At 41.9% G+C, this 26,821-nt stretch overlaps 2 protein-coding genes across 5 annotated transcripts in view; one reads left to right on the plus strand and one right to left on the minus strand.

The window, feature by feature from the left end:
* Window positions 1–3,772: 3,772 nt before the first annotated feature.
* Window positions 3,773–23,260, minus strand: LOC139790332 (programmed cell death 1 ligand 1-like). Of its 4 annotated transcripts, XM_071732022.1 has the most exons (9): window positions 23,052–23,260; window positions 14,176–14,231; window positions 13,714–13,778; window positions 12,590–12,943; window positions 11,841–12,122; window positions 10,679–10,789; window positions 7,591–7,641; window positions 5,065–5,130; window positions 3,773–4,123 (listed from the first exon to the last, which is right to left on the minus strand). In XM_071732022.1, the coding sequence occupies exons 3-9, from the start codon at window positions 13,766–13,768 to the stop codon at window positions 4,101–4,103; spliced, it is 942 nt and encodes a 313-aa protein (XP_071588123.1). In that variant the 5' UTR covers window positions 13,769–13,778; window positions 14,176–14,231; window positions 23,052–23,260; the 3' UTR covers window positions 3,773–4,100. The 4 variants fall into 4 exon arrangements, 3 of the variants coding, with proteins under 3 accessions (XP_071588123.1, XP_071588124.1, XP_071588125.1); XM_071732023.1 differs by lacking the exon at window positions 14,176–14,231; XM_071732024.1 differs by lacking the exons at window positions 13,714–13,778; window positions 14,176–14,231.
* A 392-nt stretch (window positions 23,261–23,652) lies between these two features.
* Window positions 23,653–26,821, plus strand: part of PLGRKT (plasminogen receptor with a C-terminal lysine) — a 28,235-nt gene continuing 25,066 nt past the window's right edge. Inside the window, exon 1 of the mRNA XM_071732025.1 lies at window positions 23,653–24,192. Coding sequence (XP_071588126.1) covers window positions 24,112–24,192 — 81 coding nt within the window. The 5' untranslated portion in view covers window positions 23,653–24,111. The remainder of the gene's footprint in view (window positions 24,193–26,821) is intronic.

Genomic DNA, 26,821 nt, shown 5'->3' on the forward strand with positions numbered 1-26,821 from the left:
ATCCTTGCGAATATACTGACCTTGACAGGACAAAGCCAGAGCAACTGGACTTAATTCAGCCCACTTTGACTGAAAGACTGAACCAGGCAACTGCCAGAGACCCTTTCCAACACAGGAAAAAAAAACTTATGAAAGGATGTCTCTGTGAATTTTACTGTTACTTGGTACATATGACCATGCCACTGAGAGACATAAGAAGACACAGCAGACTCTTCCCAGGTTTCATGGGTACAGCTTGGGGGCAAACATAGTCTCCAGTTAGTTCCTCATATGGAACTTCTCCATGACTGATGCTGTTTCTATTAAGTCCATCCTCACCTGCCACTAATTCTCAAAGGCCTCGTTTGCTTTGTGGCCTTCCACACTGAGACAAACAGCATATTTCAGCAGTATTTGTGCAAATACCTCTTGTAATTACTGATATTTTTAGAGGATTTTTTAATCCTCTTGAAACAGAAAAAGAGAGAAACAGAGAGGCAGAAAAATAAGAATTATGTGTAGGTCATGCAGAGCCCATAGGCATTTTGTGGGAAAGGCAGAAGATAACCTTCTGCCACTGTAGCAGATGGATATCTCAGCTTTAGTCATGGAAAATTTTCAGGGAAAGTTTTTTATAATAGGACAGTCAGACATTGGAATGGTCTCTCAGAGGAAGTGGTAGATTTCTCCACTTTGGAAAGCTTTAAGTCTCAGCTCAATGGGATGCTGGGGCATACCATATAAACAGTAATATATAGCAGGGTTGGACCAGCTGATCTTTGAGGTTCCTTCCAACCTGACGTTCTATGATTCAATTCACAGCAAATGCCTTTGCAGAACACCAGTGTTCTACTAAGCGGGAGGCTCCCCCTGCATAATATGCTCAGGGAGGCCTTGTTTTGTTACTTTTTATATTCCTTCTCTTCTGATTAGCACTCCTACCCCATCCAGGGCTTCCATATTTCTTTACTGGGGAACTTCTACTTCCCCTGCATCTAAGGGTCTCATTTCCCCACAAGTACTGAGTCATCCTCTGGAAGGAACAAAGGTCTTCCTTACTCTCTTCTCACCTGACAGAAAAGATACCCCAAAGTTACTTCACTAGCACCATCCGGACTAGCTTTTCTTTTTTTACAGTAGCTTTTCTTCATGTGTTTTGGAACAAAGACATAAAGCTCAGAGCAACTGCCCAAGACTTGGTGACCTGTCTTGAGCATCTCATGAACCCAGCAGTACCCGGCAGGGGCATGGCTGGGACAGTCACCTAGATTGCAGGATTAAAGGAGAGGCAGACAGGGAATCAGGGAGAAGATCCTGTAAAACCAGAAGTCCTGTTGTTAACATCAGCAAAAGCAACAGTTCCTCACGTGATATCTCTGCCATTTTGATGGTTATCTCAAACCATCAAACCAAATGCTGTGTTTGGATTACACAGCATTGGTACATATCATTCAAGAATATTAAAGTTAATTTTGGGGCCAAAAGGGACACACATCCTGCACCTTGTTCCATGAAAAGTCCTGCATATTGATTGCAAACATTCTATTCCTGAACTCAAATTCCAATAAGCAAATTTAGACTGTGCACATGAACTAGACTTTTCTGAGCATTTTTGGGCATCTAACAATGCTTGGCCATTAGGAAGCTAAATGCAGTTTGCTGAATCTGAGTCTACTCTAGCTTTCTGCTGGATTTCATTTTTCCAGATATCAAAAAACACTACAGAAGCATGCAAATATTCTTAAATGAAGAAAACAGATTATTATACCTATGATGTTTAACTTCATATATAGTGCTACATTTTCAATTGTATGTGTATTCTCCCTCTGTCATTGGAGCATTCATAAAAATGAAGCTAGGAGACTGCTTATCTTAAAAGCCTAATTTATAAAATTACTAAAATTAGATTAACAAAGTCCTGATTTGAATATTAGAGAAATATAAAGTAGAGCTTATTTAGAAAGACATTTTTTCAAAGCATCTGTTCTCTACCCCATACCCTTCTTTTTTTTTATTGAAGCAGCAAAATTTTAGGCTTCCTATCAACCACTCAGGAAATTCAAGCACTGGCATTTTGGACAAGAGGGTTCAGGTACAGAATTTAAAAATATATGTGCATCTTCTAATTTCATTTTCTTACTTATCTGATGCACAGCACTGTGAACAGTAACTTACCTCTTCTGGGAAAAGGCAAATGTAACAGCTCCTGCGATCCAGTGGCGTTTGATAAAGACATTGACTCCAGCTCTGTGTCACTAAGCACACACTTATAGCACTGCCTGGCAACAGCTGATAGTAACTAAAAGGAACAAAATTTTCACTTTTACTTTATTAGGCAAACATCTGTTTCAGTGTCAAAGAGAAAGCAGAAATCAGATGGTTCTGGAAGGGGATTTATGTGGTCATAAGAAGCTCCCTCTGTGTGTTGAGGAAAGTCAGTGATTTTCCTGATAAAAAAAAAAAAAAAAGGAAAAATATCTGGCCTTTAGTATTTACAAAGCCACTATTACAATCTAGGATTAAATAAAAGATTTCCATTGAATGACACCTGGACTGTGGCCCCAAAAAAGCATGTTGGGAAGCAAGAGGGCATGTTCAAGTTCACATGGAAACCTTGGTGAATCAAACACCAAGAATCGGTATCAGAATATGCAAGGTCTGCAACAAATTAAGGAAAATTAAATTAAATCACTTTATAGTAACTATTTTACTTAACTTAGACCAACCAATGTTATTATGGTTACAAGATGCACTTCTCTATCCTAGTATGTTGGACAGTTTGTCGACATGTATCTTAAACACAAATTTACTTCATCTACATCAAATACTATCAGCAGTGAAGCTCTGGGCTGAGGGCTGCATACACACCCCTAGGATGGCACAGCAGATCCATTTATTTTAAACTGAAAAATAATACCTGAGCCCAGTGCATTTCCAGATCTCCATTATCCCTTTTTTGTGGGAGGCATGATTAGAGATAACATGAGTGTAGACACCAAATATTAGATACCTGATTTTTCCAGGAAAAGTGTAAGTAGCACTAACGCTACTTATTGACCAGTCAAAAAGAGCAGGAAAAACACAAGAAGATCAAAATGTATTTTATTAAAAAAAAAAAAAAAAAAAAAAAAGAATAGCATTGTAATACATAATTTTCGTCTGTGTATGACACAAAAAAAGATACGTAACTAGCAAAATGTTAGCAGTAACTTAAGAAATGGCACCCAGGAGCATGTTCTTTCAGCATTTCCGATGTAATCACATGAGGATGTATTTCATGTCCTAGAAGTGAGAAGGTTCTCTTTCTTCTCAAGCTGAGCAAAAAGGCAGTCCAAATTAAGGGTTCTTCCCAAATGCCCAGAGTTGCGTTATCCCCAGACGGTACATCAGAAGAGTAAGGAGTAGTAACCAAGAAATACCAGCTATACCACAAGGAAATTTAATACCATAAACTCTTTTCAGAGAAAGATATCAAGAAGCTCCATGTTATCTAATACTTTCCAAACCACAGGTGCCAAAAGAGTTACAGCATCAGGATTAATTGTATCTGGTATCTTAACATCTACAGTAAGGGCTGAAAATGCCCTCCCTGTATGTCGTCTTGTCTTGTTGCATCCGGATCTTTTATGAGGATTAAAGTATTGAAAAATACTTTAAATACTTTAATACTTTAAAAATACTTTTCACAAGCTGGAAAGTAAAATCTCTACAGAGAACTTACAATTCAGGTGGGGAATAAAAAAACCCAGAAAATGCCTTATTCACAGACTACCAATGAAAATCATGGTGGTCATAGACCTGAAGTGCTTTACTTTGAAGATATTTTTAATGAAATGTGGTTTTGAAAGTGCATAAACTTGAGGAAACAGAAACCTGAATATTGAAATAAATTCTTCTACACCTAGTCACATAGACAGAAGCCTGAATCCAAGGACTTTTTACGCTGTAATACCATAAATTTCATGGCAGCTTTTCTTGATTTAGGACAATACAGAAGATGATTGCCATCACAGAATAATAATAATAAAAAAGCAAACTGATATCCCCCTTAATATACAGAACACAGAAGACGTGTGCTGTCAAACCTTCATCAGAGAGCAAACAGGCTACGCCTGCTTTCTCTACGTCTTCTCAGTTTGCATATCTGTAAAAAGAAGAATTATATGAAAAAGTGATCAAACTACAAAATAATGAAGTCTCAGAACAATTCATGGTTGTGGGATTCTTTCCCGATGTTTGGAGATATCAAAAATTTTTCTTCATTTTCAGAATTAACATTCTAAAATGAAATTAATTAAAATGTCAAACAGAAAAGGAAAATTACTGTGGGACCAAATACAGTCAAACACACTGCTGGGAAGCTGTCTTTAGAAAATACAGTGAAATTCTTGTGGCTGAGATCCCCCATTCTTTTAGAATCTTCTAAAGACTTCTAAATACATTCACTGTTTTATGTGTTGGAATCCATAGCAGTGTATCCCTAGGCCCTAAGTCCTTTGACTTGGAGATCTATACCTACAGAAGCAGCAGGTTTACTTTTGTTTATGTTTATTAAAATGCAGCAGGGAGGGATTTGGTATGTAATTAAAGTACTTTAGAAGTCAGCAAGAATGGGAAAGAAAAACCCTTATTTCCCTCTTCTGTTCCATAACACAGTATGCTTCAGAGACATCAGATGCTTGTTCATTTATTTTCTTGCTTTGCTGACACGTAAGCTCATGGTTTGAATGATTTTCGAGTGGCTGTGATGGGTTAAGGTCTCCTTTGGGTTGTTGCATGTCTCCAGATCACATTTTCCTCTGAATGGAATTTCCTTTTGGTTTTGAAACCATTTTTTTCTTATATATATATATATATATATGTGTATGTATATATATATATATATGTATATATATATACGCCTTCCAGCAAACAATGAGTTAGGATGCTGGATTTGTAAGAGTGAACAGGAGCTTGTACTTCTCTTGAAATCTCTGTCTATTGAAACAGGGGACTCAATACACAAATCATGAATGAAGGCTCATTCATGGATGACTTCTTATGTGAGCATTCTCATAGCATTTTCCCGTTATCATTTATACTTACATTTCAGCTCTTGCTCTTCAAAACAAGCATCTCTGTAGTCATATGTCTCATTATCTTTTGACAGCTCTTTAAAAAAAGAACATACATACAGATAAGAGACAGCATATCTTATATTTTCATAGTGATAAATCTTTTCTATCTCAGGCCTTCCAGTAACAGTATCAGTATCTCAACAAGAGGAAAATGGCATTATTAAGAAGCTAAACTTTCTTCACGTGACTCAATAGGACCAAATCCTATGTCCTCAGTGTTGTGGCAAACACCCTCAAAGGCAAAATATCACAGAATCACAGAAAGTTAGGGGTTGGAAAGGACCTCAAAAGATCATCTGGTCCAACCCCCCTGCCAGAGCAGGGTCACCTACATCAGGTCACACAGGAACCTGTCCAGGTGGGTTTTGAATATCTCCAAGGAAGGAGACTCCACAACCTCCCTGGGCAGCCTGTGCCAGTGCCCTGCCACCCTCACAGTGAAAAAATTGTTCCTTATATTTACATGGAACCACCTGTGCTCCAGTTTATATGCCCCTTGTGCTATTGTTGGTCACTCCTGAGAAAAGCTTGGCTCTGTCCTCCTGGCACTCACCCCCTACATATATATAAACATTAATGAGGTCGCCCCTCATTCTCCTCCAAGCTGAAAGAGGCACAGCTCCCTTCCCTCACAAGGGAGATGTTCCACTTGGTTGCTCTGTGCTGGACTCTTTCTGGAAGGTCCTGCTCCTTCTGGAACTGAGGGGCCCAGAACTGGACACAATATTCCAGATGTGCCCCACCAGGGCAGAGCTGAGGGGGAGCAGAACCTCTCTCAACCAACTAACCACCCCCCTCCTAATGCACCCCAGGATGCCATTGGCCTTCTTGGCCACCAGGGCACATTGTTGGCTCATGGATGGATCCTTCCATCCACCAGCACCCCAACGTCCCTTTCCCCTGTGCTGCTCTCCAACAGCTCAGTCCCCAACCTGTACTGGTACCTGGGGTTGTTCTTTCACAGATACAAGACTTTACACTTGCCCTTGTTGTAATTCATTAAATTTCTCCCTGCTCAACTCTCCAGCCTGTCCAGGTCCCTCTGAATGGCAGCACAGCCTTCTGGGGTGTCAGACACTCCTCCCAGTTTTGTGTCATCAGCAAACTTGCTGACAGTACACTCGGCTCCCTCATCCAGGTCATCAATAAATATATTGAACAGCACTGGTCCCAGAACTGACCCTTGAGGGACTCCACTAGAAAGAGACTTCCAGCTAGACTCCATCCCATTGACTACAACTCTCTGGCTTCTGTCCTTTCAACCAGCTCCCAATCCACCTCACTGCCCAATCATCCAGGCCACACTTCTTCAGTTTAGCTCCAAGAATGCTGAGGGAGACAGTGTCAAATACCTTCCTGAAATCAAGATAACCTCTGTCTACTGCTCTGCCATCATCCATCCACCAGGTTACATCCTCATAGAAGGCTTTCAGGTCGGTCAGACATGACTTCCCCTTAGTAAAACCACACTGATTGATCCCGATAACCCTCTTGTCCTTTATGTCCCTGGAGACAGCACCAAGAATGAGTTGTTCCATTGCCTTTCCAGAGACAGAGATGAGGCCAACCGGTTTGTAGTTACCCAGGTCCTCTTTCTGGCCTTTCTTGAAGACTGGAGAGACATGTGCTTACCTCCAGTCCTCAGGCACCTCTCCTGTTCCCAACAACTTACCAAAGATGATGGAGAGTGGCCCAGCAATGACATCCACCAGTTCCCTCAGCAACCATGGGTGCATCCCATCAGGACCCATGGATTTATGGATGTCCAGCCTCATTAACTGATCCTTAACCCATAAAACCAAAGCAAACTCACCCTTTACCCTAACCTCCCTTAGGCTCCTGAGGATCCTCCAGCAGTGTACAAGAGGCAAAGAAGGTGTTTAGCAATTCTGCCTTCTTTGTATCCTCGGTCACCAGGGCACCCACCTCATTCAGCACTGGGCCTATATTGCCTTTAGTGTTGGTTTTATCTGCTGTGTATTTGAAGAAGCCCTTCCTGTTGTCCTTCACCTCTCTTGCAAGGTTTAATTCCAAGGAGGCTTTGACTTTCCTAGTTGCCTCTCTGCATTCTCAGACAACAGTCTTATATTCCTCCCCAGTCCTCCCAGTATATTACTAGAGAAAACACAGGGCCATGCAAACATGGATCAAATTGCAGCACAGAGTCTGCACACCAAGATGTGCTTCCATCTTGAGGTATATGTTTCAAAGAGCATGTCCCATCCTATCTCAGACTTTCCAAACACAGGACACTACTTATATGTCTTGTGCATATAAGGACTGCGCCTGCTCCTGAAACAAGTATTTTTCTATCACACTTTAAGAAGTTGACATAGTAATGAAAGATCGCAATTTATAGGTTTTAGATAACAAATAGAAAGCAAAACAAATATTGAATGTAAATTTGTATAGAGTTATCATCATTACCAAGTAAATTCTCAAGCAATTATTTCCACAAGAACCACAGTGATAGACATAGCTCATATGTACATACTTCCTGTTGATGAGGTGGCCACAAGTGTTCTGTCATCCTTATTAGCTCTAGCTGAAAGAAAGTAAGAGATAAAAAATTAAAAAGATTTAACTTAGATCCAGTGAGGGCTTAGGCACAGTAGTGGGAAATGCACACAATATTATCCAAAACACTATTTCTTCAGAGACCATAAAAGTTATTCTTCAGTGCTCCCAGTCTGTCAGCTGTCTTCCAGTTTCTTCTCCTCATTTACTAGATGCTAACATCACTGAAAAAATACTTGTTCAAATAGTTTTCCAAGCTATTTTTCATCCAAAATTTTAATATTTTGGGCAACAAGAAGGGGATCACCTTCTCAGTGCTTTTGAGAGGAAAAAGCCCATATTACAGGGAAGTTGGTTCCTGCAATCATCATTTGTTTGGTCATCTGAGACTGTCTCAATTTTAAAAGAAGAACTTGTTGCTACTACTTTTGCTTCTGAATCAACTTGTAGTTTCACAACCATGATAATCATACATCATGTCATGTATATATATTATGATATACACATACAACCAATAATTGTAAGTCAAGCAAGCTAGGAAACTTCTGACCTCCACTGAAATCCCCAAATGGAAATCTTCTGAGAAGTCAAGGAGTTTGCTGTCCCTTCTTCCACTTTCATGTTCTGCTCCTATTCCTATCATATTCTTAGTAACAGAGCATTCTTATCCATGCAGGGTTATCTACAGTCATTCTGCACTATGTTAGCATCATCTGTTAAGCTCATTAATACTTCTCCTAGGAGAAGTTCCCACAGCACCAATTCAGGAGCTGAGCTTGTGACAAGAGCACTGAATATCTACATTTAGTTATACCTTATATTTACTTAATGGAACTCAGAGTTTGCTTATAGATGGCTTTGTGTAATTTCCAGACAAAAATTAGCTCTCTTTCTGTTTGCACTGTGGAAAAGAGCTGGCAGAAAGTTTTGCCTTTGAAAGTATACATCTCACTGTGGAAGCTTTTGAGATACCACTTGAAAAGACAGTACAGCTAGCCTTTGCATTAGTTCCTGCAGAGTTTCATACTAGGTACACATATCTACTGCTCCTACAAAAAAAAAAAAAAAAAAAAAAAAAAAAAAAAATTTAGAAGGTGTAGTGAAATGAGGCAACCAGGTGGCACTAATTGCCAGGTAGTGGGCATGAGCTTGTGTTAAACCCACCTGTGCCTGATTAGGGCGGGCCCCTACTGCGCATGAGCAGGATTAGGGGGCCAATAAAGCTCACACCTGAGGAAGCCAGGGAGGAGGCTACTCACTTGTTTTTTTTTTAATACTTCTGAGGGCACCGCGCTAACCTGACTGGGCCACTGGAGCTTTGTCTCAGCACCGCACCAGGTTGGTTGCGCCACTCGAGCTCTTCACCGTTAGGGTGAGGCTCAGGTGGCGCAGCCGGCTAGCGCGCCCATACTGCAAACCCGAGCAATGCTGAGGCCGTGGGGTCGAGCCTCACCCCAAAGGTGAAGAGCTCGAGTGGCGCAACCAAGTTAGTGCGGTGCTGAGACAAAGCTCCAATGGCCCAGTCAGGTTAGCGCGGTGCCCTCAGAAGTAGTAAAAAAAAAAAAAAAAGTGGGTAGCCTCCTCCCTGGCTTCCTCAGGTGTGAGCTTTATTGGCCCCCTAATCCTGCTCATGCGCAGTAGGGGCCCGCCCTAATCAGGCACAGGTGGGTTTAACACAAGCTCATGCCCTCTACCTGGCAATTAGTGGCACCTGGTTGCCTCATTTCACTACAAGATGGCCATTTAGTTAACTGTCTTATCGAGGTTTTTTGGAGCACTTCCAGTACTAATTTACATAGTCCTGCTAGAGTACTATGATAGAGTACTATAAGCTAAGAGTACTACATAATCTTCAATGCCTCTTCTTCTTCTCTGGAGACAACTTGACAAAAAAAAAACAAAAAACAAAACAAAAAACCAAAAAACTATCAGCAGAAAAAAAAAAAAAATACAAATTGTTATACAGATTAAGAGTTTTAGGCAAAATCAAACTGTCCAGCAAAACCAATTTCCTTTTGATATTTTCAAAAGAGTCCTATAAACATTTTGAGATATTCATGACTTGATTGTGTCTGTTAAGATGAAGCATAAAAAATACCACTGAACATAAAATCTTCAAACACACCTACCTTCTCTCCAAGGAAAAAAACCCTCAACCAACCAACTAACCACAGAAAAAAACCCCCAGCACTTAAATTTCAGTAAAAACAACAGGCTCCACACATTTTCATTCTTTTTAATCTGGGGACAAAACATATTTTTTTCTGGAAATGATTTATTCTATTTTTTTCTTTGGTCAGCTAGCAAGTAAAAACAAATTACCAGCAATGTTTTTGCTTTTCCACATGCTGTGGTGCCAAAGATGTCCAATTCAGCTCAGTGAAGTGAACTGAAAAAGCTCAAAACAGCCAGGAAATTAGTCAAGTGGTATGAAGAAACAGTGGGAGTATTCCTTCCTGTAAAAAAAAAATCTTTCAGACTCAAAAGCTTGGCTGTCTCACTTCATATGTAGTCCACTATTTTTCCGGTGTTTTAACTAGAATAAAGATATATCAAGAATTCATGCTAATTAGATCTCTAAAAAAAAAAAAAACAACAAAACCCAAAAAACATGCACTCAGCATTCAGAGAAGGTGGGAAAAAAAAAAAAAGAAAAAAAAAACCTGAAAGACCTCCAGTGCCCTGTCTGCACTCCTAGCATTCTGGTCTCCAATCAAAAGGCAGGACATAGAATAGGCAACTTCCACTTGCAGTGTGCATAAGCTGTACTTAGATGTTCGAATAGATTAGACACCAACTTTACTGCTCTGCAGAATCACCTATATGAATAATCAATAGAGATACAAGGGTAAAGGGTCTGTGAGGGGCTGACCACCTGTTCCACTCTGCTAACTTTCTAGTATTTGACTACAACAAAGAAATAAAGAATGTTGTAAAAAAATTTAGAGCTTTCAGGATGAAAGATCTTTGGCAGACTTTTATTATCTCATTCCACCTCAACGAGGATGAATTAACAAAACAGACTAATAGCAACTGAGATACACTAAAATAAATAACTTAAATACCTTTTCTTATGCAGATCATAAACAGAAACACTGATCCAAGGAGTACAGTCACAATGAGAATTGCTCCAACAAAGCGTCTGCTCTCAGTCCACAGAACACCATCAATTGAATCTTCAAGAAAAACAAGGAGAGGAGTTTACATAATTGCATAAACACCTATAGTGATAGTGATAGTGACAGTGACAGTCACAAATCCTGCTTGTCACAAATGTACAAGGTTTTACATCTTGCTTAGCTTTCTGTTAGGACTACAGGAGAGCACTCAGTGAGGAAGGGAACAGAGAGTCCCTTCCATCTGGTAAAGCTGAGTGCAAAGGACAGTTGGCTCCCCTGAATCCCAGAGGCATTTCTTGTTAAAACCAAACTTGTCAGTTCACCAGATGCTGAAAGGATGATTTGGCTTTCTGACTCCCAGTTGTCTGTTCCTATCCCTTGTCACCCCCAAAAAGTGTGCCAGCACAGGCTGTGTGGTGAACAGGACCAGAGAAATTTCCAAGTAACAATCTGATTAACAGATTTATTATTTCTCAGCTGGATCAAGTCTCAAGACTGATTGAAAGCTTGTGCAAACATATTAGGGTACAATGCAGAAATTAAAAGATTAACAAAGAGCAAAAGCAGTGGGGGTGGTGACCAGCTAAAAGCTCTAATGAGAAACTATATCGGTCTTCTCCGTTCATGCATCTTCCTTCAGTCCAGACTGTATGAGGAAAAAAAATAAATCTGTGTACAGTTTGTGAGATTTAAATATTCTTGAAGTAAAGGCTGTAGTGGCAGGAAAAGTCCATCTTGTCCAAATTTAATTGATAGTTATCATCAGCAAAGCAGAACATTTTCAGAAAGTGTGTTTAATTTATATGGGAGATTTCATTTCTAGGCTCGACCTATATGCTTTTCAAATAATGGAACTTCTTTTAACACTCAGACTCAATTTTCACATAACTGTAGGTCATACAAAATTCCTGTCCTCAAGCTCCACACACACATGCATGACAAAGATGTTAGTACAGGGGAAGTGTACACTAATAGCAAAACTTAACAACACAGGTATTCCTTTTCAGAATTAGGTAGGAAAGAGAAATGAATCATGGCTGAATCAACTCAGAAAAAATGACATAGTGCTTTGAAGTGTATTACCATAAGTGGAACTTAGAAATGTTACCTGCTATATGTAAAATGGCAGATGTATTTTCTTGAAGCTCTTTATTCCAGAATATACAGTAAAAATTCTCACCAACCCTACTTTTGATTGTAAGGGTACTTGTCACACGATATAGCTGGTCACTTCCAGTTTTATAACTTGTGTTTGCCTTATAAGTCAAATCTTCATATTCTTTGTTTTGCCATATCACTTCAGCTAGTGGATATCCTTCTGACTGACACATCAATTTCCATTCATTGCCTCCTTGGCTCACTATTCCTTGGGTAATAGTTCTATAAGGAGCTAAACAAATGGAAGAAAATTACTACTAGTAGGAAGATAGAAAAACAACATATATTAGCAAGACACCTTTTCTTTATCCCTAGCCCCTGGACCAAGTTTACATACACCAGCTTGGATTTGCTGAATAATACTCAAGACAGACACCACTGTGTCTGTCCACGGCAACTGGAGGTACTGGATTTATTACAGTTCGAATGCTGATATTTAGAAAATTGCATTATCCTTCTGATCTTTGCACTGACAAAAAGGCTTTTGCAATATCACTATGGGAAATAAAGGACAGAACACAAATTCAACCCAGACAAAAACCCCACGAAGTTGCACAGCTGTGCAAGGGCCATGAGATGACTACTTTCTTTTCAGAGTTTTCTTTAAATGCTAACCCAAATACATTTTACTTCAGGGACCCCACTGAAATCTTGTAACACTACCAGACAGTGCTCAACCACTTTTAGAAGTATGCTCACCCTTCACTTTCAGGCTGATTGTCTTGTAGTCAGCTACCCCATAGCCAATAACACAGCGATAAAACCCTGCATCTCTGAGCTTCACATCACTGATCTGAAGGACAGACCGCCCCAATTTCAGATTCTCTTTCAGAAGCTTTATTCTTCCCTTAAAGTCACTGTGCTGACTTTTGAAGTCTTCCACTCCTTTGATAAGTGCATAAACGTGCTTTCTGAGTTCATCTTTTTTTTCCCAGCTGATGCTTAAATCTCTAAACTCTAATTTCTCGTGCACTGGAAATGTGCATTCCATGGTCACGTTGTTCCCATGTTCCACAGTGTAGAGAGACCGGGGAGCCTCAACCGTGAACAAAGCTGAAAAACAAAATTTGGAAGAAAACTTAATTTTCCAAGCACAAGCCTAGTATTTGAAGTCATGTCTTACCATACACACAGGACATGTGAAGAACCAAAAGTATGTCTTGTTTAGAGAAACTGAACATTTCTGCATACACTTGCCCAAATTTGAAATAAACTGGGCTCTTTATAGCTGCAGACACCTGCTTTGTGCACACACACGCAGTGTGATGCTGTACTAAAGAGAGACAAATGTGTGTGCACAGCCCCACAGCTGTTGCTTTCAGAACATTGACACTGTAACAAGCAATTGTTGGTGCCTTCAAATGGGAATATTCTGTTTATACACATGCCAGCTGCTTTTACACACATGGTAAAGAACACCTGACTATCTCCTATCTTGACACTGGCAAGTAAATTTACTGGCATTGGCCAGTAAAACTTTTTTGTGTGATGGAAATGGTACCCTGTCTGAAACAATGTGTACTGCAAACAGGGCTTTCAACCTGGCAGCACACATATTAAAGACACATACCTAGTTTAATAAAACAGCACGCTAAGATCTTTTTATTTAAAACATTATATATAGAAAAGACAGCAAACACTAGCACTTGCAAAAAAACCCAAACCAAACCAAAACAAAAACACCACAAACAAAAAAACAGCAAACAAATAAAAAACCACAAAATGAAGCAATTAATGTTTCTGTGCTTACATATGCATACACTTAATATGTTCTATATGAAATACACTTAAACAGTTCTACTTCTTACAGCTCAGTTTCTTACCATTTAAGAAATGCCAGTAGAATAAAAATATATACAAAATCAAGGGCTTTTCCATGATCTAGAACCTAAAATGATACAATAATACAAAACCATAAATACCTGCTCATTCTTTAATTTGCACTATAAAATAAATTTTGTAGTCACTCCACAGAAATAACTGGACAGAAGACACTGAATTATACTGCAGCTGAAAACATGACAAAATCGCACTTTTAACTCTGGTAGATGATCAGGCAGAAAGCTTCCTTTGTGGATCTAGGAAAAACATCAACTTTTACTTGTTTTAAACATTTGTCTTTGCTTATGGCAATATATGTATATTTTATCCCTATCTGCCAATTAGTAAATAAACACTGACAGCTTGCCAATTGTTCCCCTAAACCGCAGCAGAGAGCTAGGAGGAAAATTAAAGACTTTTCTATATATGTTCAGTGGAAGAAATAGAACTTAGTTCTTCTCCACCTGTCTGCCTCACTGGATGTCAGTATGAACATCAGAAGAGGTCTTCAGATTAACACCTGTAAGAAGGATGACAAGAAGAAAGCTTTTCTGGTACTGAGCCCCATGCTGGTATCCGGCAATTGCTTACCTTTAACTTCCAGGCTTTCTCCCACTGTACAGGAAAACAATCCCTAAAACACACAAAAGAAGTTTGAGTATCACTTACAGAGTTCCTCAAGAATTCAAAAGTCTGCTGTTGTGAAAGATTTTTCCACTGTGGAAAAATTGTTGGTCTAGGTCAAATTCAGATGCACATAAAAAGCTCACTGCAATAATCATTACAGACCCTTCTCCTGCTTCACCCTGAGCTGCAGGATCCTCTGGCTGGATTGGCTGACATAACTCAAGACCTAAATGCCAATCAGAGGTCTTTGCCAAAGCAGCAATCTTCTCAAACTTTTTCTTGCAGAATCTACAATGCTGCTTCTTTCCTCCTGCTGGCTTCTGACATATACAGAAACCACAGTTTCACAATCACAAAAAGATATTCACTGTGCAAAATGCTCTTCAGTATTGCTGCTGTATGGAACAAAACTATTGCCCCACACTTCTCAAGACACAACTTAAATCTTGCTGTACCACCACCTACTTTTTTCAAGAAATTTCCCCATTATTGAAAAATTTCCCACTAGGGAATTCTCCGTTGCTAACAGTGGTTCACTGTAGCCAGAAACAAAAATGTATGGAAAATTAGCACACAAAATACCACAGGCACTGTAAGATGCCATCTGATCAAAGCCATACAGGACAACAAGTCCTTAAAGCACCATTAAGAAGGAAGCCATCCACCTATACAAACTCAGGATCTCTGTGCTGCTGTGCCAAACAACTGCTGATAGTGCCTGGAAATTTCTACACAACTTACTCAGTTTGCAAAGCTTCTAAATAGGAATAATGGGAAAACATTGCCTACCTTCCTCTAGTAAGAACACATATTCATTCTCTCCCCAAGACTTGAGCATAATGAAGGCACTATGTAGTGCAAAAAGAGTTGTTAACCATATGCATTAGCTTGGCAAAAAATCTCTTCCCTGATTCTAGAAGTCATTCAAGACCACAGAAAAACAAAACAAAACCAACTAAAAAAAATTATCGGAAAGCAAAGGCTGTACTCACATTAACTTATGGATCACAACAGGGTAACCTGGTCACCAGCACAAAATACAACTTAAAACATATGTTCTAGTGTATGTTCACCCACTACCTTAGTAGGCTGAGGGGGTGTATAGCAATAGCTCAGACTGATGAAGCTTAATTTCCACTGATTCCAGTGCTCAAAAAAAACCCCAACCGACCAAACAAAAACCAACAAAAAAACCCGAAAACACACACACACACACACACACACACACACACACACACACACACACACACCCGCCCAAAAAAACTGAAACAAACTTGTAAAATAGTGACTGTGAGACCACAGAAGCCATCGATGTAGCTAGCTGTCAGTGTTATTTAGTTTCCTCTTTTTCGTTGCGTGTCTAGAGGTCATGGGTTTTTGTTTTCTTCTTTTATCTTCCACGTAAGTATTTAGTCGTAAATAAAAGACTAGGCAGGTCGGGGATTTTTTTGTTTGTTTGGGTTTTGTGGTTGATTTTTGGTTTTTTTTTGATTTTGGGGTGGCTTTTTTTTTTTTTTTGGAGGGGTGGGGGGGAGTTAGTTGTTGTTGCTTTACACACACAGCTCACAGTATAGTTACATACTGCAGTTAGCGGGGGGTTTTAGTTTGTTTGGTTTACCCGTATTCTGCAGCAGAGTTTCCTGACAACTAACTCAAGCTGTGCCTATCCTAAGCAAAACCTGACCGGATCCCAGAGCACTGACCGCAGGCACGGTACCAAGGTCGCACGGCAGCAGTGCGAGGCCGACTGTTCGAGCCCTTCTCCGGGGCTGAGCTCCGGCACCAGCTGCCTCCTCCTTCTGCCCGGCCGCGGACGGGATGCGGTCAGACACCCGCTCCCACCCTCGCAGACGGCGGACCCGTGGGGCAGAGACCCTCCCGGCCCACCCTCACCCCGGTTCTGCCCCTACCTTGCGTTCCACCTCGGTCCACTCATCCCCCATCTCGGCCCCGTCCCGGGTTTTGTTTGGCCGCCCCCACTGCGGTCTCATCGGCGGAGGCCGTGCCGGGAAGTCCCACCGGAGCTCCCCAGGGTCGGAAGGAACGGCGGCCCTAGAAGCGGGCAGGGATCCGCCCGGGTGGCTTCTGTATTCCTGGAAGATGAGGGCTTTCAGGAAAGCCAAAGCGAAAGCTCCGTCACTTTCAGCAAACGGTTCAGCAGATGAGGGCGGCACGCTTCATCCTTCCTTCCCAAGCAGGAATGATGTCTCTTTTTTTTCCCTTTTTTTTGACGGCGTGGGAAACGGATGGCACGCGTGACTTAGACGGAGGAGAACTGGTGTCAGAGGACTGGAAACTACCCGATAACACAGCAGCCAGGATGGCTGTAAAGTCCAGGAGCTACCTGCTGCTTCTCTGGAAACAAAGAAGCAATGCAAGTATTTGAATAGCTGTGTCCTCTGACACTTAGAAGTTACTGCTGATGGATAAAACTCCAGCTTAATAACCTGACAATGCAGTGTGGGATATGCAGTTTCTTTGCTTAGATAATGTTTCTTGTGTTATGAAACATAACCTTAAAAAGATCTTTGATAGTTTACTCTGGAATTTACATCTGCAAAAATACTAGTTGTAGCTGAAAGTAAAAGGTTACTTTCTGCATTCGTCTTTCTACCTTTGTTCCTCATATTAGTCTGCTGACTTAATGGCTGATGTCTACACCAGCCTCAGGTGCCCTGGTCTGTTACTGCTTTATAGTTTTAGTTGCACTTTATTGCTGAATTTGATATGAGACAACTCTGAGTTTCAGTAGTGCTTTAATTACTGAAGTTAATTCCATATGGAAATGAAATATGGCAACATTTTCCATACTGTTAGCTTTACATAGTACAGTTGCATCCTTCCTGAGGTTTCTGGACCACAGGAAAGCTATGGATAGCCATATTTGCTTGTGCTGCACATCTCCCCTGTTTTCAAACAAGTATCTTAATGAAACTGTATAAAGGGTGCACATACTCTAAGTATGCTGTAGGAAGAACACAGGTCAGACTAAGTTTAATAACAGGTAAATTTTAAGTATTGTTTATGGCCAAAGGGGAAGCAGAGCTTCTATATAAAACTAATAATTTTTTTGCTGTTATACCAAGTCTGCATTTCTCCATGCTGCAGCATTACGTTAATCATAAAATCTTGGTACCATACAAAGATAACAAAACTTTAAAATATTCTCCCCAAATTTTTCAAGGCTGTCATATTTTTTGTCATTAATATAAGATAGTAGAAAACCAGATTTTTTTGCTGAATTCATTCCGAAAATAGTAATAATAATAAAAAAGCAACTGTCACAACTTGAAGAATCATCATGGGGTTAAGGAGGTCTTACAGTCTTTCATGTTTATAGTCAGTAGTTTCAACTTTCTCAGATAAATACACTACAGTAAAACCAGGAAATCATTTTGCTGAAGACTGTGAACTTAGGGCATTGTTTTTCCCTCTTTCAAGCTATTGAACTATTTTGATCTAGAAGCTTTGAAGTTGCAAGGTACTAAATAAGAATTCATTGATAATTTGGGAAACTGTTGATAAATTTTTGAATTTAATTTTCTAGATAGATCTTCCAGTTCAACTGAATCAACCAGGCACACTGAGAGAAACTTGTGTCTCTCCCAAACATCAATTCTACAGACCATTTCTAGCACAATTCGCTTCCTTCTGGAATATGAAACAGAAGTGTATAATTGCTTCACATTCAAATCATTATAGAAAAATTCAAACTGACTAATCCAAGTTCTTACAGTCCAAGGTAACATTAACTCCCCAAGTCCAAATCTTTCATCCAGTCCCACAGCCAGGGTCATCTGTTCTGGATCCACTGGCAGCAACATGGGGGATGAGTATCTCATATCCAGCTTACGGTCATTCATTATTTGTAGACAAGCAGCCTTTTGCACACTTTCTACCAACTGATCCACCCCCTTTAATGGCCAAAGGGTCCCCCTGCTCTAATGGGCTGAGCTCACCGGCCCAGTAGGCAACCTGCTGAGTCAAGGACCAAGGAGCATGCTTATCTCCTGTGTTTAGAAAGCCACCAGGTCGCCAGAAGACTCCAGATTCCTGTTCAGTAAGGAGAATCTCATCTCCTCCTGACAAGGACACATGCTACGCATACTCTGTCTTGGATTCTTTCTGGGTCCTGCCAAATTCCCTGTGGAGTTTAGTCAGCTCAAGCACAGAGAAAGGAATCTCGTTTGTTAAGACACATGGGTGATTATCCTCATCATCCTCATAAGTATATTCGGTCTTAAAAAGAGGGCAAAGTTTGGAGGGTTGACATAGTTCTAATTTATCGATTTGTTGTTTAAAATCTTTTAATTCCTCCAACAGGTATGTACTATCAACGTCACTTTTTACTTTAACAGGGGCGTGATCTGGCACCTCCCCGACTGTAGTGGCAGTTTCAGACATATTATGCCCTTTCTCTAACTTATGTTTAAGGCCTGCCAGCACCACGTGGAGAGCTACAGCCTCTTCCTGTGCAACCTTGTCAGCCTCTGCCTCCCTGCAGAGAAGAATGAGCTCCTCGTGGTCAGTTTTAAAAGCCTCCATCTCCTTACAGAGAGAATCAACCTCTTTCAAAGCAGTATTGAAGGCTTCTGAGTGAGCAGCTTGAAGAGCTGCTAATTTTCCCCTAAGGATGAGAACCTCCTCCTCTGCGGCCAATACTGCAGCACCCAGTACTGCACAAATCACTGCTTTACCTTTGCCAATTCTTATTTTTGCCTGTGATTGCAACAGTATTGTGCATTCTACCAGCGCAGAGGGGTTTGACCAATTTTCCAGGGCCCATAATTTTCCCTGAGGCGATGGTTTAGACTTGAACTTTTTTAAGAACCCCTCTAACGAAGGAAAGCTATCCATTTATACAAAAACACACACAAGTGTCTGCCAGAACAGTTTTCACCCCTGGCATGGACTTTTAACACACACTTCCACTGACCAGTAGCACCCTGGCACAGACAAATCTGTCGACACAATTTCGGTAATCTGGTGACCCTGGCACAGTTGCCAGAAGTGGTCGTCTAGATCTACCTGCACCCAGACAGATTCAGGAAAGCTTCACCCCCATACACACACACCCCCCCCAAGGAAAACAGACCCACAGTGGTTTTATCCCTTACACTAGAACATCAACTCAAGGCTGGTGAACAGCTTGCAGAAGACCATGCAGAACCTCCTTGCTTTCTAAACTCCTTCACTCTTGTGAGGAGCCTCGATGTGGCTGGGTTCAGCTTTCACTCCCCTGTTACAGCAGCTGCACCCCTTTGTTTTGCGGATCCTGCAGACTATGCCAAATGTTGTGGTCCGAGGTAACATTAAAATTTATTTTTGTTTTGGATCCATGAAACAAAGTCCAACCATAGAAAGGGTCGAGTACAAGCAGATTTTAACAACTGACACAGGGAAAAATATAGAGCCAGATGAAAGAGGTAGAGAGGAAAAGAAGATATAAGAAAACTTACTGCCTTCTCAGATTGCAGGCAATAAATGAGTCCAAATGCATCCTCTACAAACCTGTGTTCTCTACACAGGGTTGTCATTTTGTGCATCAGCTTCCCTGTTTCTAGCTCCCTTAACTTCCTTGCTTGGTGCTGCCATTCACTGTATTTTTATGACAGAGAATATTTTCATTGCAGACAACATTATGCACATATTTGTAGGCATGCATTGTAATTAAGTTAGAAAACCAGCAGAAACATTTGGCCTATTCACATTAAGCTTTTGGCATGTGGACAAATAGGCATAGACTATCAGCTTGTGAGGTAGGGTGTGTGAATAGCTCATAATAACCACTCATGAACCATAGGTGAACGTCTGCACAGATAATGATAGTATAAGAGTAAGCAGAACTTATGTGTAAAGCCCTGGCACTCAAAGACCCCATAGTGTCAATCATTCAGTGTCAAGGCACAACTTGAACTGAATCTCGCCACCTCTGTGAAGGATAACAAAAAGTCCTTCTACAAATTCATCAATGGCAAAAGGAGGGGCAAGGAAAACATCCATCCTTTACTGGACACAGGTGGGAATATAGTTGTCAAAGATGAAGAAAAGGCTGAGGTATTTAACACCTTCTTTGCCTCAGTTTTCAACAGAAAGACAGGTTATCCTGAGGACAGCTGGCTTCTGGAGCTTATAAAAAGTGACAAGAACCTGAACAGCCCCCCTGTAATCCAGAAGGAAACAGTCAGTGACCTACTGAGCTGCTTGGATCCCCACAAGTCTATGGGATCCACCCAAGGGTGGTGAGAGAGCTGGCAGAAGAGCTCGCCAAGCCTCTCTCTATCATCTACCAACAGTCCTGGCTCACTGGGGACATCCCAGATGATTGGAAGTTGGCGAATGTCACGCCAATCCACAAAAAGGGCTGGAAGGAGTACCCGGAAAACTACAGGCCCCTCAGCCTGACCTCAGTGCCTGGCAGGGTTATGGAACAGATCATCCTCAGTGTAATCACACAGAACCTACAGGAGGGACAGGGGATCAGACCCAGCCAGCACGAGTTTAGGAAGGGCAGGTCCTGTCTGACCAACCTGATCTCCTTTGATGATCAGGTGACCCACCTGGTGGATGAGGGGAAGGCTGTGGATGTGGTCTACCTGGACTTCAGCAAGGCCTTTGACACCATCTCCCACAGCATTCTCCTGAAAAAGCTGTCAGCCCACAGCTTGGACAGGGGCACTCTGTGCTGGGTTAGGAACTGGCTGGAGGGCTGGGCCCAGAGAGTGGTGCTGAATGGTGCTGCATCCAGTTGGCGGCCGGTCACCAGTGGTGTCCCCCAGGGATCAGTGTTGGGCCCAGGTCTGTTTAATATCTTTATTGATGATTTAGATGAGGGGATTGAGTCCATCATCAGCAAGTTTGCAGATGACACTAAGCTGGGGGGAGTGTCGATCAGCTGGAAGGCAGGAGGGCTCTGCAGAGGGACCTGGACAGACTGGAGAGTTGGGCTGATTCCAATGGGATGAGGTTCAACAAGGCCAAGTGCCGGGTCCTGCACTTTGGCCACAACAACCCCATGGGGAGCTCCAGGCTGGGCACAGAGTGGCTGAGAGCAGCCAGACAGAGAGGGACCTGGGAGTCTGCATTGGCAGGAAGCTGAACATGAGCCAACAGTGTGCCCAGGTGGCCAAGAAGGCCAATAGCATCCTGGCCTGTATCAGGAACAGCGTGGCCAGCAGGTCCAAGGAAGTGATTCTGCCCCTGTACTCAGCCCTGGTGAGGCCACACCTTGAGTACTGTGTCCAGTTCTGGGCCCCTCAGTTTAGGAAGGGTATTGAGGTCCTGGAGCAGGTCCAAAGAGGGCAACCAGGCTGGTGAAGGGACTTGAGCACAGATCCTATGAGGAGAGGCTGAGGGAGCTGGGGCTGTTCAGCCTGGAGAAGAGGAGGCTCAGGGGAGACCTCATCACTCTCTACAACTCCCTGAAAGGAGGCTGTAGCCAGGGGGGGGTTGGTGTCTTTTCCCAGGCAACTCTCAGCAAGACAAGAGGGCACGGTCTCAAGTTGTGCCGGGGGAGGTTTAGGTTGGACATTAGAAAGAATTTCTTTACAGAGAGGGTGATCAAGCATTGGAATGGGCTGCCCCGGGAAGTGGTGGATTCTCCGTCCCTGGAGATATTTAAAAAGAGACTGGATGTGGCACTCAGTGCCATGGTCTGGTAACTGCAGCGGTAGTGGATCAAGGGTTGGACTTGATGATCTCTGAGGTCCCTTCCAACCCAGCCAATTCTATGATTCTATGGCACATATTCAACCCTAGAGAAGTTTGCCAGAAAACTGTTTTTCAGTGTTCTTCTCCTATGGCTGGCAGCTAGTTATTTCACGGAAATAAAGCTGACACAAGATTTTCATTCAAGTAGAAGGCAATACCCTCAGTAAAACTCACTGTGGGCAAAACCCTTGCTCTCAGAGGTGTATACAGAATCTTGAGCCAGGTGCCATCATCCTTGCAAATGCTTACATCCATTAGCAGTTAAACAAACACTTACTCTGTCCTGTAAATAAACAAAGTTTGTCATGGACTAATCCCTGCCAAACCTCTGGAACAGAAAACACATCCTACCATCATATTTTTAAAGTTTGTATCTACTTAAAAAACAAAACTATGTGTGGTCAAGAGAAAAGTACCTTTAAAAGTCACAGGAATGTTTATAATACCACCAAAAAAATCCAAGCTCTTGGAAGACTTGAATGAAAAATGAGAAGGAATTTTATACAATAGGAAAATACTTGGGTTTTTTACTATTCTATCATTTTTGCTGTGCTGATAAAGAAAGGAGAGATGGAGGAAAAATGTGAAGATTGTTTTCTTCACATATTTAGAAAATGAGTTAATATTAACAACAAGAGTTACTTGCAGGTCAACATTAGCAGATGTATGCATTTGAAATTACACTCACTACATCTGAACACTTTGGGAAAAGATAATTAATTCTTGTGAGATGTTGAGTTCTACTGTAAGGTGGTGTTTGAGGTGCCATACTTTCTCACAGACTGGTATTGCAAGTTTTAGTGAGCTTTAACAAAGAATCCTGGGAACTCAGTGTAATTTGTGTATTGCTATCTAAAAAGCCAACTGACAATGTATAATTATTTTTTCATAATTTTTTTAATTATAAAAATTGATCTGGTTGAGTAATTATGGATGATGACGCTACAAAGACATTGACACATGATGAAAACAGTCAGACAAGAAGCATGTCAAAACCACTTACATTTTTTGCTTATACCTAGAGCCAGAGTTGTGAAGTTACCAGAGCCTGTGTGTTTCACTTTGAGACAAGTTCCTGTAAGTTTCTCGGTACAGCTTCTGTAGGAAAAACAAAACCAAAACTAAACAACCCAACCAACTAAACAAAAAAATCCAAACAAGAAAATAACATGCAGCCCACTGGCACGTTTCCACCACCAGTTTCCAATATTCACTCAACCAGGATTGCGCCTTCACACATAAACCTTAAACACCATTCTAATGCCACAATATTCCCCAGTTAAAAATGTACCTGGTGCCAGTCCCGAACATGGACTGAACAGAACCGTATTTTTTCAGACTGCTGGAGGATTTTGGACGTTTCCTTGAAATTAGCGCACAGGAAAAAAAATAAAGACAGGCCAAGTGTCCCGGTTACGACACAAACCCAGGGCCCGGTCCCACACCGGCGGTGCGGTTCCCTCACACGTTTCAAATGGCGGGCGGGGGGACGGGCGCTGCCTTCCCTCGGGGAGCACCCGTGGGCCCTCCATGGCCCTGCCCGCTTTTCCGCCTCACCGGGCCGCGGAACAAGAGGCCGCAAACAGTACAGGCAGCAGCCAGGCCGGGCCGGGAGAGCAGAGACCGACCACTCCGGCACGGCAGGCCGGCTCCGGCCCCTTAAAGCCGGCCCAGCTCCAGGGCGCACAGGGAGGTGCCGCGGAGGCTTCCTGCAGCTGTTGCCCACTGTCCATGGCCGATCGGAGGGAAGTGGAGTCAGGTGAGACCGGGCCGGGGTCCGCCCGCTGACAGCGAGTCGGTCGCGGCTGGGACAGGCCCGCCAGGAGACGAGGGGGGAACCCCCCCGGACCCGCCCTGCAGAGGAATGCGCCGAAGACCCTGGGGAGGGGTCACTGGCCCGCGGTGCTGATCCACCCACCCAGCCCCGCCTCTACCCACCGCCCCTTCCCGGGGCAGGCTCCTCCCAAGGGCGGACAAGGCCGAGAAGATCCCGCCGCGGTACGGTACGCGCTTACCTCCGCGCTGTCCTCCCCTGTCTCGTCTCTTCCGCGCTCCAGGGTACGATGGGTTTCGTCTTCTCGAAGTCCATGAACGACAACCTGAGAGCTCAGCAGGAGTTTATGGTCATGAACTCACGGCTTCAGGTAACGCACGGCCCGGCAGCCGTGTGGAGGAAGGTCTCCCCACAGCCCACCTGTGTCTGCACCGGCCCGGGCTTGCGGCTTCACCGGCCCGGGCTTGCGGCTTCACCGGCCCGGGCTTGCTCCCTCCCGCGGTCTCAGGTGCTCCCTATAACCCCTCTGACAGTGCCGGTGTGGTGTCTAACGCAGCAGGTTCAGATGTGTAAACCACTCGCCCTTTGGATCTAACAAGTGCCTCGGAAGTCTGTGTTAACGAGTTGTAGAGGTGGAAACTATCCTTACGGTAGACCCTAAAAATAGTTCTGGGGGCTTGTTAAGGACAGTCCCCTGCAGCACAACTGGGCTGCTCTATTGTTAATAATCATGTATGTATTAAGGTGAATCGGTAACAGCACGTTTAGTAAAGCATAGATGCTGTTATCTTTAAGCAGACGAGTGAAATGTGGTTTCAAATGTAAATGTTTTAAAACAACTCTCTTTAGGTTTAGCCAGGTCACTGCAGTTTGCCTTCGTTACTGGGAAGGCACTACACAGCTGTCGTTCTACAAACCTCAGCCTAAATGGGACATACGGCATTGCTTATTTCCTCTCATAAACCGTAAAATGAACCAGAGAAACAAGAACCAGAGAAAGAGAATAAGAAACCAGAGAAAGAGAATAAGGAACCAGAAAAAAAGGACAAACATTGATAAAGTTGTATTGAATTGAACTTACAGCATAGCACAAATTACAGCTTTCTAAGTTAATGTTAGGTGTCTTATGATAGATTTTTGGTTTATATACAAAATACTAGAATGCAATCTGAAAGGGTTAGTAATTTTAGTTTTGTGTTTAAGCTAAGTACAGATTGTTTTAAAATGGAGGAACTTACAGTTTATTAAATTGCCAGTAGATGGCATCATCTACTTTTCAAAGCAGTGTGCAGACAATAAGTTTTTTAGGATCACATGTAAACTGAACTCAGGAGGTGAATTATGGATAGGATGGAGGCATATAGCATGCAGAAAGGTGATATAACGTATATTAAAAGTATGATATAAAGTTCTTACTGGTTTAAAGAAAGTCAACTTTTTTGCAAGTTTTGTAAACATCGTTTTCTGTTGGGTAAATTATGTGTTTCTACGATGCAATCACAAATTTTGTGTGCTAACAATTTTTTTTTTTCCCCTCTAGGAAGGGGGGCTTCTTCCATCTCCAAAGTTTTTGGAAATCCAAATGATGGGAAGGATTTCAGTTTAAGACAATAATAGTGAGATTAAAGTAGACATTTATTACATAATTTGCTTCTCTGCTCTGCAGAACGAGAGGCAGACTTGAGGAAACATCTTGAATCAGACTGGCATGTGTAGAGTGGATCAGGCTTTGCATGGCAAACAGTCTTTGGTCTCTTGACCCCAGATGCCTATGAGCTCCAGTTCCAGCCCAAATACTCAGGCTAATAATAAAAAAAAAAAACAAAACAACAACAACTTTAAGCACAGTTACAAAAAAGCCCTTCCAAGATTGTACACAGAATTTTTATTGATTGGCAATTTGCCCTTTAGGATCTCTCCTTGTGTTACGTTTCTTCTTTTTGATAACAGTAATAGTGTCACAGATTCCTAACTAACACCACAAATGCCTGGTTGTATGTGATTTGCACTGTGTTTGCAGACATACCATGTAAAAAAAATCTGCATCTTTTAAAAATGCATGAAGTAGACAGTTATGTTGGGTGCAAATAGGCTGTGGGGGCAAGGGAGGACTAAGTTTTGTGTCTTCCCTGATGGGAAGAAAATACCTCTGCACCACTGAGCTTTGTGAGAGTGTAGGGAAGAGGAAAAGACTGCCAGTGTCTTTTCCATAGGTGAATAAAAACTGTGACGTACCTGGAGCCTAATGTTAGACAAACTTTGATGCTATTTGTGGAAAATAATATAACCTGGTTTACTTTATTTTAGAGAGAAAGTGTAACTAGAAATACCTGTAGAAGTTAGGTCATGCTAGGAATGAAATAGCTTAACTTAAAGCCTCAGGTACTGTCCTGTGGTAAAATACTGGGAGCTGGATGCCAACAGTTCTCCCAGCTTCCTCTGAAAACCATCATATAAATAAAATAGAATCTTTCACTTCAAGCAATATGAAGTATTTGATATGAGATAAAAAAAATGCTGATTTGTTTTAAATGTAAATCTTTCCCAAAATAATATATGAGAGATTGAAAACTTGTAGGAGCTTTCCATGGTTTCTAAATATATTTTTTGAGTTCCTCATGATTAGAGTGTTGAGGGAACAGGGCGATACTGTTACTCCAAGCCAGTTGATGTGGATCAAGAAGTTGTCACAATTGTTTCTCTTTTAACACCCCACCCACCCTACTAGCAGTGATGGTGTGACACACAAAATGAACTAATAAGTCTTTGGGCTGACCAGGAGCAAAATTCAGCGGGTGTTGGTGACACAGAATTTGTGAAGGCTTCTTCTGTTTCTTGTAAATGAGAAGGAGTGGTAAAGTTACTCTAAATTGTTTGGAACGGAATTTTTTTGCCATCAGTGTCTGTGACAGAACACATTTTTCCCCCCACTTTTTTTTTTTTTTTTTTAAGGCAAAAAACCCCCCTCCAACCAACCAAAAGGTATATGCTTCTCTCTC

This window comes from Heliangelus exortis, chromosome Z (genome assembly GCF_036169615.1).
Source record: "Heliangelus exortis chromosome Z, bHelExo1.hap1, whole genome shotgun sequence".
In the NCBI taxonomy this organism is placed as follows: Eukaryota; Metazoa; Chordata; class Aves; order Apodiformes; family Trochilidae; genus Heliangelus; species Heliangelus exortis.